Source organism: Octodon degus, unplaced genomic scaffold, assembly GCF_000260255.1.
Source record: "Octodon degus isolate 3935 unplaced genomic scaffold, OctDeg1.0 scaffold00053, whole genome shotgun sequence".
NCBI lineage: Eukaryota > Metazoa > Chordata > Mammalia > Rodentia > Octodontidae > Octodon > Octodon degus.
In genome coordinates, this window is record NW_004524629.1 from 12,541,242 (window position 1) to 12,551,750 (window position 10,509).

At 40.0% G+C, this 10,509-nt stretch overlaps 1 protein-coding gene across 2 annotated transcripts in view; it reads left to right on the forward strand.

The window, feature by feature from the left end:
• Nucleotides 1-10,509, forward strand: part of Arhgap31 (Rho GTPase activating protein 31) — a 133,169-nt gene that overhangs the window by 77,425 nt on the left and 45,235 nt on the right. For both annotated transcript variants that reach the window (XM_023717604.1, XM_004633322.2), the window contains exon 3: nt 396-540. In XM_023717604.1, the coding sequence (XP_023573372.1) occupies nt 396-540 (145 nt within the window). The remainder of the gene's footprint in view (nt 1-395; nt 541-10,509) is intronic.

Sequence of the window (10,509 nt, forward strand, 5' to 3'; positions counted from 1 at the left end):
AGTGTCTCTGCTTTAATGTTTACATCTTTAATCCATTAAAAGATAATTTCATATTGAGCGATGTTTTGGAAAAACTGACATCTCAGTAGGCTTTCCCCAGAAGTAGTGCAAACCATTTTCCTATTACCCCGATGTCCATGACCAAGGCCGCAGATAGAGTACCACGAATAATCCATGTGTGGATGAGCTGTGTGTCTTCCTCCTCACAGTTGATCTTTACAGAGAAGCCCGAGACCCAGAGCGGAGACTTCCCGCAGTTCCCTGGTAACCCAGCGGAGTGAGGGTCAAATCTGATCACATGAGGAGGTTGGCACCCTTAGCAGTAGCAGCAGGCAGCCGAACGCAAGAATCGAGCTCCTCCCTGGGACCTCTCACCTCCCTCTGTACTGTTTCAGGCAAGAGTTCGGCTCGGATCAGTGTCCAGACCTGACGAGGGAAGTGTACCTGCAAGACATCCACTGCGTGGGCTCGCTCTGCAAGCTGTACTTCCGGGAGCTGCCCAACCCACTCCTGACCTATGAGCTCTATGAGAAATTCACGGTGAGCAGTGGCTTCCAAGACCGAAGCCAGGGTGGGTCAAGGAGTGTTTCACCATGTTCAATCACGCTGTTCTACACAGGCTGGCGGACAGTATCTTTTCTGAATATTTAGAATTATGGTTTTGTTTTGACTTTTATTTGAAATTTATTGTAAGTTATTGTCATAATTTGAGTTTGATACAGATGGAGAGTTTTAAGAGCTGGGTTAAATGATCTGCATATTTATCCACCCAAAGGTACCTTGTTGAGTAGGGAGAGAACTGGAGTACTAAAGGAGCTGGCTGAAGGTCACAGAGCAGAAATAGGCTGGAGCAGAGACCTCTGCTGCCGCCATAACCACAGCCTAGTCGTTTCCCTCAGGCTTTTCTTTCTGTGCTTCTATTTGGGAGTCAGGGGAAGAGAAGGGAGACGATGGAACAAGTCAGAGGATAGGTCAGGAAGCCAGGGGAACAAAATAAAGGGAGAAAACCCGGCACGGACCTCCACAGGAGCGCAGTTCACAGCAGTGGGCCCTGTGGGTAAGCAGGAAAGAGAAACGGTGTGTAAAGGACGTCTGGACAGACTGCATGAAAAATAGGGCTTAAAGTCACAATGGTGATGCATACCTGTTATCCCAGCTACTTTGGGAGGCTGAGGCAGGAGGATTGTAAATTGGAGACAGCCTGGACAGTTTATCAAGACAGTAACAACACAATAAACAATGAAAAGGCTAGGAACAGAGCTCAGTTGTAGAGTGCTTGTCTAGCATATGTGAGGCCCTGGGTTTCGTCCCAGCCCCCTCAAAAAGAAAAAGAAGAAAAATAGGATTTGAACACCTAGCTGCATGAGTACAAGTATAAAACATGTAGAAGGTTGGGTTTAACCAAAGTTGGGATTCACTTAGTGAAAGGGGGGATGTGAGGCAGTTGAACTAGTCAGTCATGGAATTTAGTCTGGAAATGAGAGTAACAGTGAAGTGAAAGTACCCATCCCAGTGAGCTCAGTGGAATGAGAGAGGAGGACCTTTGAAACTGAGGTCATGGAGGTGTCACAGTTGCTGGTAAAAGGCCAGAACTAGGCTTTCCTGATGGGAAGGGATTGTTCCCATGGCTTCTATAATAAACTTATTCTGAGAATATGGAAGGCTCTTCAACTTGAAATGATGTAGGAATAAGGGAACATTACTTCTTAGAAATTGGGCATGGGTCATTAAAATGCATTTAATCCTTGGTGTGGTGAGTGACACATACTTGTAATCCAGCTATGTGGAAGGCTGAGGCAGGAGGATTGCAAATCCAAGGCCAGACTGGGCAAGTTAGTGAGATCCTATGTCGAGTAAAATTTAAAAAGGGATGGAGATGTAGATCAGTGCTTCCTAAACTCAGTCTGTAATGCTGAACACACACACACACACACACACACACACACACACAGAGGGATTTTTAGTAACTGAGGGAAACATAATAATGGAAAACAGCTCAATTCATAATGGTTTCTTAAGACAGGATTAAAAGGAAAATGTTCAAAAACTAACATTTCTTTCAATGATGGGCTCCTGGATTTTTTTTCTTTTCTTTTTTTTTTTTTAGATAGGGCTTTACTGTGTAGTGCAGTCTGGCCTTGAACTTGCTTATGTAACCCAGGCTGGCCTCACACTCAGCCTCTTGAGTGCTGGAATTACAGGTGTGTGCCACCACACCTGGCTTTCTTCTTTATACTTTAACTTTTTATAATTTCAGTTCTTTCTGTCACACACGCGCACGCACGCGCACACGCACGCACACACACACACCCCTATATGTCTCTTCAGTGCTATCTGTCAATGATGGCAAACCTTTTGGAGCTTTCAATGACACAAACAGCCTCTGGTAGCATGTGTGTCACAGTGTCACCACCACTACTACATCTTACTGTGCTGAAGCATTTTCACTTGCACACTCTGGCCATCCTTCCCTGTGAGTAGTGTGGAGCAGTGCTGTTTTCCCAGTAAGCCACGCACAATGCTTTCTGAAGCCAAGTTCTTACTGATAAGCAGTCAGGCTCTTGCTTTTTATGAACAACATTATAAAGACACATACATCTTTATACTTTTGCCTGTTATATATCAGGGAAAAGTCATTGCAATATATTTGCTCAATAAAGAGCTTTTAAATTTATTTCAGGGGAGCTGGAGATGGATCCCAGGGACTCACATAGGCTAGGCAACCACTCTCCCACGGAGCCATGGCCCAAGGCTAACAGTCTTCATCGGTTACATGATGTGACTCTCTCCTCCAGAGAGATGAGAGTGCCCTTGTTCTTGCAACCTTACCAATACTGGACATCTTCAGTTTATTAAATTATTTGTCAATCCAAATTAACTAAAAGATCTTATTTCTCAGTGAATTGTGATCATAACTTATTGTTCATTTTCTTCATGACTGTGATATAAGATCAATACTCTAGGGACTGGGGAGATGGCTTAATGGAATAAGCACTTCCCTGGCAAGCACAAGGGCCTGAGTTCAATCCCCGGTTCCACCAAAAAAAAAAAAAAAAAATCAATACTCTAGTATCATCTTTGAATATAGTGAAGTTCAATATCATCATGTTAATGAGCTGAATAAATACGATTTATTTTCTCCTTTTTTTTTGCTAGCTCAGCCCACCCTCAGGGCAGGGCTAGCAGGGCTTGTGGTGCCAGGGATCAAACCACAGTCCTCTGCACTTGCCTAAACTTTGCCTACGCAGGTGCTTTAGACCGCTGAGCTATCTCACCAGCTCAAATATGATTTCTTTTAGCTAATATCCTGTCAGTGAGGGGGGATAGGAGTTTTTGTCTAGAAACTTCAGAAATATAATCTCTTCTTAGATCTTATCTGTAGGTGCAGAATAAAATCCACATTCTCTCTCTGTGCCCTAGCTCCCTAGTGTGCTAGTCTTTCTGTTCTCTCACAGCAATTGAAAAATGCAGAAGCAACAATTTTCAGCTTGCCAGAAGACCTGAAGGAAATTTAAGCAGTTTATTGACACTAAAAATAAAACAGGAATATTTTGTTAGGACTCCTGTCTTTGACATAAGTAGGACCTCAGAGGAATTTGTTGTAATAGTGTTTGTAAATAGGATATCATGTCTGCATCTTGTGCAGCAAATAACCACTAGGAAGACAGTATGCAGTGTGTTAATTATTGAAACTGTCCTACCAATTTGATTTGAAACTGTCTCATTGCTATTTGTCTGTCAATAAAATTATGGAAAGAAAAAAAATAAAATAAAATAAAAAATAAAACATCCAAAAAAAATAAATGAATAAATTAAGTAGGACCTAGTGAAGGTAACTGTATTGCTGAATTTATCATTTAATAGATTTCTTTGACCACAGTAATAAATATGATAATATGAGCACATCATCAGAGATATGGAAATGTAGCTCAGTTATGGTATCATGCATTCCCAAAATAATTTATTTAAGCCAACTTACACAGCTAAAATAAAATAATATTTCAATGGAATAATAAGAGAAATAGAAAAACATTGATGGAATATTATTAGTAATGATAATAGTCATTTACTGAATGCTAATTATATAATAAACTCATTATAAATATTATCTCATTGAATCCCAAAAATAACCCTATGATATCAGTCTTATTGTCTCAACCAAATGAGTAAATGGAGTCTCAGAAAAGTTTATCTTATCCCAGAGATAAAGATGGAAATGTTCTCATTGCTAGAACTCCACTCTAGGATGTGCACCAAATAATTGATATGTTGACTGCAATTTATATGTAAACATAAACTTCACAGTTTATGCCTAACTATAGAAAATGAATGATAAATCTTTTTTTGTTTGTTTGTTTTTTTGCGGTACTAGGGATTGAACTCAGGACCCTGTGCTTGCCAGGCAAGCGCTTATTCTACTGAGCTATCTCCCCAGCCCAAGAAAATGAATGATAAATCTATTTGCAGTGGGCCCACGAATTCACAGGGGTTATGTTCCTAAAGCATCTATGAATTGTGAAAAACCAAGAATTTCAGATATGCTCAGAAAAAAAATGCCTATATCTATTTTTATAGTTTAAACCCTGAATATGCTATGTCTCCTGCAGTTATGTAGTTTATTTTAATAAATAACTATGTATTTATATAGTCTTAGAAGGTGCAGGGTGTTTTGGTGGCATCTTAAATACTAAGAACACGGGAGATAGCTACAGGCAGTGCAGCAGCCTGTCATGATGGTGTATTCACCTGGGATGGGTTACAGAGAGCAGCCAATGAGCAGCCAGGAGAACTGATGAACGCTCTTGGATTGGCTACTTACAAACCACCTGCCAAAGACAAAACAGAACAACAACAACAAAAACTGTGGAGGATATTTGTGTTGCCAGGACATTGCAGGTTTTCTGTGGCCACTGTTAGGTTCTAAGGAAAAATCTGAAGATGAATGAGGCCAAGAACTCTGAACCACAGCTTCACCATCATATACTATGTTTTCAAAACTGTGTAGCAAGGAAAGATTGTCTTTCTAACAAATATTTACTGGGCAGAACATGAAGTTAAATGGGGGAAAAAGATGCAGCTACATAGAAAAGATGTCAGGGCTCACATTTGGTGCTAGAAGGCCCAGAGGAGGTGGTTCCTTTATGCTTCTTGTGTGAGGGGTGGTTATTTCTGGGTGGTGCAATAAAAGACAGCTTTTGCCCTCCATAGATTTTACATTTTAGCGCATGTGTTAGTTTACCATGGCTGCAATCACAAAATGCTATCTTAGTGTGACTTAAATAGCCAAAATTCATTCTCATAATTGTTGAGGTCAGAAGTTTGAAAACAGTTTCATTCAACTGAACTCAAGGTTTCAGCAGGACTCTGAGCTTCAGAGGCTTTAGGAAGAAATCTACTCCTCGCTTCCGCTAGCTTCTATACCATAGCTCGTGGCCACGTCCTCCCATCTGTGCCTGCATGTTTCCCCTGTCCTCTGTCCTATTAGCTTGGTCAGATCTTCCTGTGCTCCTCTTACAAAGTTACCTATGACTATGATTGGAGCTAACCCCAGTAACCCAAAATAATCTTCCCATTCATGGCTCATAGTCTTTGGAGCATACAACTAATTTTGTCATAAAAGTACACAAGTGTGGGTCTGTTTGAAGTATTTCTATTAATTATTAACTTAAAATATTTCTATTGATGAATTGTTAATTTTAGTTTATGAGTTTTATTATATCAAACAATAAGTACTTAACAGGAAAAAAATCACAAAATTAAAGTAGTGAGTTTTTAATATTTATTGTTTATTTAAAAAAGCATCAAAATTTTCAACATCAACTAGGTTTGTGTTGTACAGAGCCCAAAAAAGAACATCAGAAATAAATTCCTATATGAACTACAATGAAGACATCAATAGCATTCTACAAAAAAATCTTGACTTCAGTGATCCTATCTTAAGCAGTCTGCACACATGACTATAGCACATTCCACACACATATGCATTGTTTATCCTGATGCCACATGTCTTTTGCTTCCCTGGTCTTTGTGTAGGACATCTTGACATCACAGTGTCTTGCTCTTTTGTCAGGAGGTTGTTATTATGTTATACAGTGTTTAGTTAACAGGAATGTAAAATATCAATGAAGTAAATTATTAAATTCTTAATATATGTTGTGCATTTAGAATAGACATCAACATATTCATATCAGCCTTTTATAACCTTATAAGACCTAGTACATAATATCAGAAATAAATTCCTGTAGGAATTACAATTGAAATACCAATAGACTTCTACCACAAAAATAAGGTTTCCTTCAACAGTCATACCAAGGCAGTCTTCACATGCGACAACTGCATATTCCATACGCAAGTATCATTTACACTGCTGGCGTGTATGTTTTGTTTTTCTGTACTTTCTTTTGGACACAGTTGACATCTTTTTTGTTTTTTGTTGTCATAGTAAGTCTTTTTGATGCTTCACCTGCCTGCTCCCTTTTCAGCTCATGAGTGTGCTCCATAGTTTTTTTAATAGATACCTGAGCAGAAATATTTTGTTTTTCCTCTGCCATGAACATTCTTTTTGAACTCCAGGCCCAGTCCTAGGAAAATTTCATGCTATTTTGCACTTGTTATTTTCCTTGTAAACTATCAAACTATGGCATATATGTTTAGGATCAAGTAAAACACACTGTTGGCCAAAACACACATACTTTGTATTTTAAGTGACATTATAGTTGCTGCATAACTCATTAACAATGTCTACTCCACATCTGGATTTGTTGTTGAAAGTTTCCATCTCAGGCTTCCATTTTGTTGATGTTTCTCTATCATGATGAATTCTTGACATCAGCAATACCAGTTTGCTTTCTTTGTCATATAGGAGGCCAGTGTTACGTCTTTCTAAAATTTGAATACTGTACTATACAATTCTCTGTTTTGAAATTGCAGCATTTCATCTGGAATTTCTGCTTTGTTCCTGTGTGCAGTTCCTGTGTTGGTTAACTTGTGCTCTATTAGCAAATGTAACATCAAGTGGAAACTGGTAAACTAATTTTCAAATGTCATATTCTGATTAGTTTGGGAGATGGGAGCAACAAGTCTGCTTACACCATCATTCAGTTTATTACTGTAAGAATAAGCATTTGATGGCTGAGTTCTAAGATAAATGTCTAAATAGAAAGTATAAGTCTTAAGATCCATAAGGGCATAAACTTTTGTGCCATAATATGACCTATCACTTTTCCATAAGTCTTTTACATTCCTGCAGGCATCGTGAGGAGTCCCTACTCAGTACAGCGGGCATATGAATGCTTTTAGTTCAGCTAGTGAAGTGTCAAAATAAATACAGTTTTGAATATGGATGTTGGTGTATATAAGATATTTTTCTTGGATATCAGCCTTTGTGTATTTCACAGCATCTTGTAGCATTTCATCTGTTACAATTTCCAGTGTTGTATGGCGGTGCTGGCATTCTGCCCAATGCATTTCAGTCCTGCCAAGATCCTCACTATATTTTCAGACCTACTTCTAACATTGTTCCATTTGGTTTCATGGCCATTTTGTAACATTTCAACTAGTCAGATATGTACTCACACTGCTGTTTACTTCACCATCTAAATCAAGGAAGTCTACATTCCTTGTGTCTGAAGCAGTCAACTCTTGCCCCATTTCACTGTCTCAGGATCTTTGGCTCACATGGTCAGCATCAAAGTCATCATTGCACTATCATTCACCCCACCACTGCTCTGTTTTAAAGCATGTATTTTACAGTAATGGGTCATCTTGATCATCCATGCATGAGTAATCTGATGATTCACTTTTGACCTCCTCCAAAACTTGCACATCTGCTCTTTCATGTGCCACTGTACTGAACCGGGCTACTTCTACCAGAAAAATGAAAGAAAACTTTAATTTTTAACAAGTCATGGATTGGTATTGGTCCACTGGACCCTCTGTAATGCTTTGGTAAACATACACAAAACCAGTTAGATGGAGAACAAAGGTGGGGCTAATCTGATTTTACTTGGACATCAGCCTTTGTGTATTTCACAGCATCTTGTAGCATTTCATCTGTACGTATCTGACTAGTTGAAATGTTGCAAAACAGCCATCAAACTAAATGTAAAAATCCAATGTTAGAAGTAGGTCTGAAAATACAGTGAGGATCTTGGCAGGACTGAAATGTATTGGACAAAATGCCAGTACTTCCATACAGTGCTGGAAATTGTAACAGATGAAATGCTACAAAATCTTGCCATAAATGCTATAAAATCTTGCCACTTTTCCACATGCACACCCACTGCCGTTCATCACATCAATTGAGTAAACACCTATACAGCTTCCTGAATCCCTCGGGAAGAGGTATTTGAGATGCACATCTGGCTACTATAATACTAAAGTACAAATTTATAATAGAAAAGTAAGGGATGGGTCTGCTGGACCTAAGTTTATGTTCTGAGTTAACTTAATCACACATGTAAACACCTTTCCAAATAAGATATCACTTCAGGGGCTGGGGTTATAGCTCTGTGGAACAAATGCCTGCCTGGCAAGCACAAGATTTACATATCCCATAGATTAGGGACTGATAGCTTTCAGAGCAGTTATTCAACCTACTATGTTATACTTTATTTTTTATTTATTTATTTTTTGTACCTTATTTTTATCAGAACAAAACAATATTTATGTTCAATTTTGTTCAAATTAATCCAGCTAAAATTATTACATCTAAAGAAGGAGAAAATTGTTAATTTGGAGTTTTTAGGGATAATAGCTTAATTATATGCTGAATTTATATTGAAATCATTTATTTATGTATCTAGCTTCCTTATTAAGGTAGCACCTTTCTAAAGACAGGAACTGTGTTTCTTTTACTCATTTTTGTATTTCCTTTCCCTGTTCTTGGGCTGCTGGGAAGTGTTACAACCATTATTTAGTAAATTGTTAATTTTCAGGCAAGTGTGTTGACACTGGAATGCCTTTTGCAGTGTCTCTTGAGGCAAAAATAATAACTAGTACTGGCTACAGGCTAAGGCAGATGGGTTATGAGATCCAGGTGGCCACAAGGAGTGGGTAGTAGCCAACTGCTTTGGTTTGCCAGGAACTCTCCTTCTTTTATACTGGGATTCCACTTTTGGGGAAACCAAGGTGACTGGTCATCCAGCCAGGAGCCAGATTGGAAGGGCTTAGCAAGGGCTTTGCCATAGTCCTAGGTCCTGTTCTGGAAGCGTCACCCATATGTGGCTGGCTACATGTTCAAGCGCGAAGTGAAATAAGTCCATTCAACAAACCTGCATTGGACACCTGCTAGGTATACCTGGTGGCAAACTTCTAGGGCCTGGAGATTTCATAACAAGAAAGGCAGGTACAAACCTTACTTTAGGGAAACTTACATTGTATGCAGGAGAGAGATAATAAACACATGTAAGGCACAGATCTGTAATGAGAACTTTTGTTAAAAACTATGAAGAAAAACAACAGTGTAGAAGAGAATGGTGAGGTGTTTTAGGTAGAATAACCAGAGATCTCTGAGGTCTCTGACATTGAACAAAGGCAAGGATGAAATGAGAGGACAGCTTATGCAGCTACCTGAAAGAGGGCACCAAGAAGAAACAGCAGGGGAAAAGACCCTGATGGGGGATGTTGAAAATGAGCCCCCAGACTCAATTTGTTAGTGTAGATAATAAAGCACTCATACCCCATGAAGTCTCAACAAAGCTTTTAGTTTTTCAAAAGGGCACAAGCATACCTCAGCAATAAGGTAGGAGGTACCCAGAGTAGTGATGAGGTGGGGTATTCAAGCCCTGATACATGAGAGACAGCTGTCCTTTCAATTCACTGGCTGAATTGGAAGGTTCACAATCTATCCAGGTTGGCTAGTTTAAAGGGTGGGAGAGGGAAAGAAAGAGTGGGAGGGAGAGGGTGTGGGGAAATGAAAGTCCTTGGCTATTGATAAGCAATCTTTAATAAGGCATGGGGGAGAGCACCCTAGGGCAGACTAGAGCCTAAGGTAGAAGTGCTCTAGTTTATGTCCTTTTGACAGGAAAAATGGCCACAGTTTCTCGCAGGGACATTCCAAGCAGGGGAGAACTTGAGGAAGCAAGTATGGCCAGTACACAAAGCAGAAGGAATAGGGAGTAGATGGCTGTTTACGGATGCCAGATCTTTCAGCACCGCTTGTTCCTACTGTGTACCATGGGTAAAGATTGCAGGACAGCTGAATAGATCCAGAGCGCAGGCCCGGTGAGTGAGTGAGATGACCAGGGCTGCGGGATCCTGAATAGACCCAGAGCGCAGGCCCAGCGAGTGAGTGAGAGGACCCGGGGCCCACGGATCCTCATTCGACCCAGGCTGCAGGCCTACCAGGGAACCCTTCAGCAGAGCTCCCTGCAAAGAGGCTAGAGGCAAGACCCACCCAGCTGATTCAGGAGCAGAACATCTTGCCAGAGAGATACAAAGGGTTCAACTCTAACGCCTGCAACAGAAAGAAGTGGAGCACAGCATCCGGATCCAAACAACACCCACCTG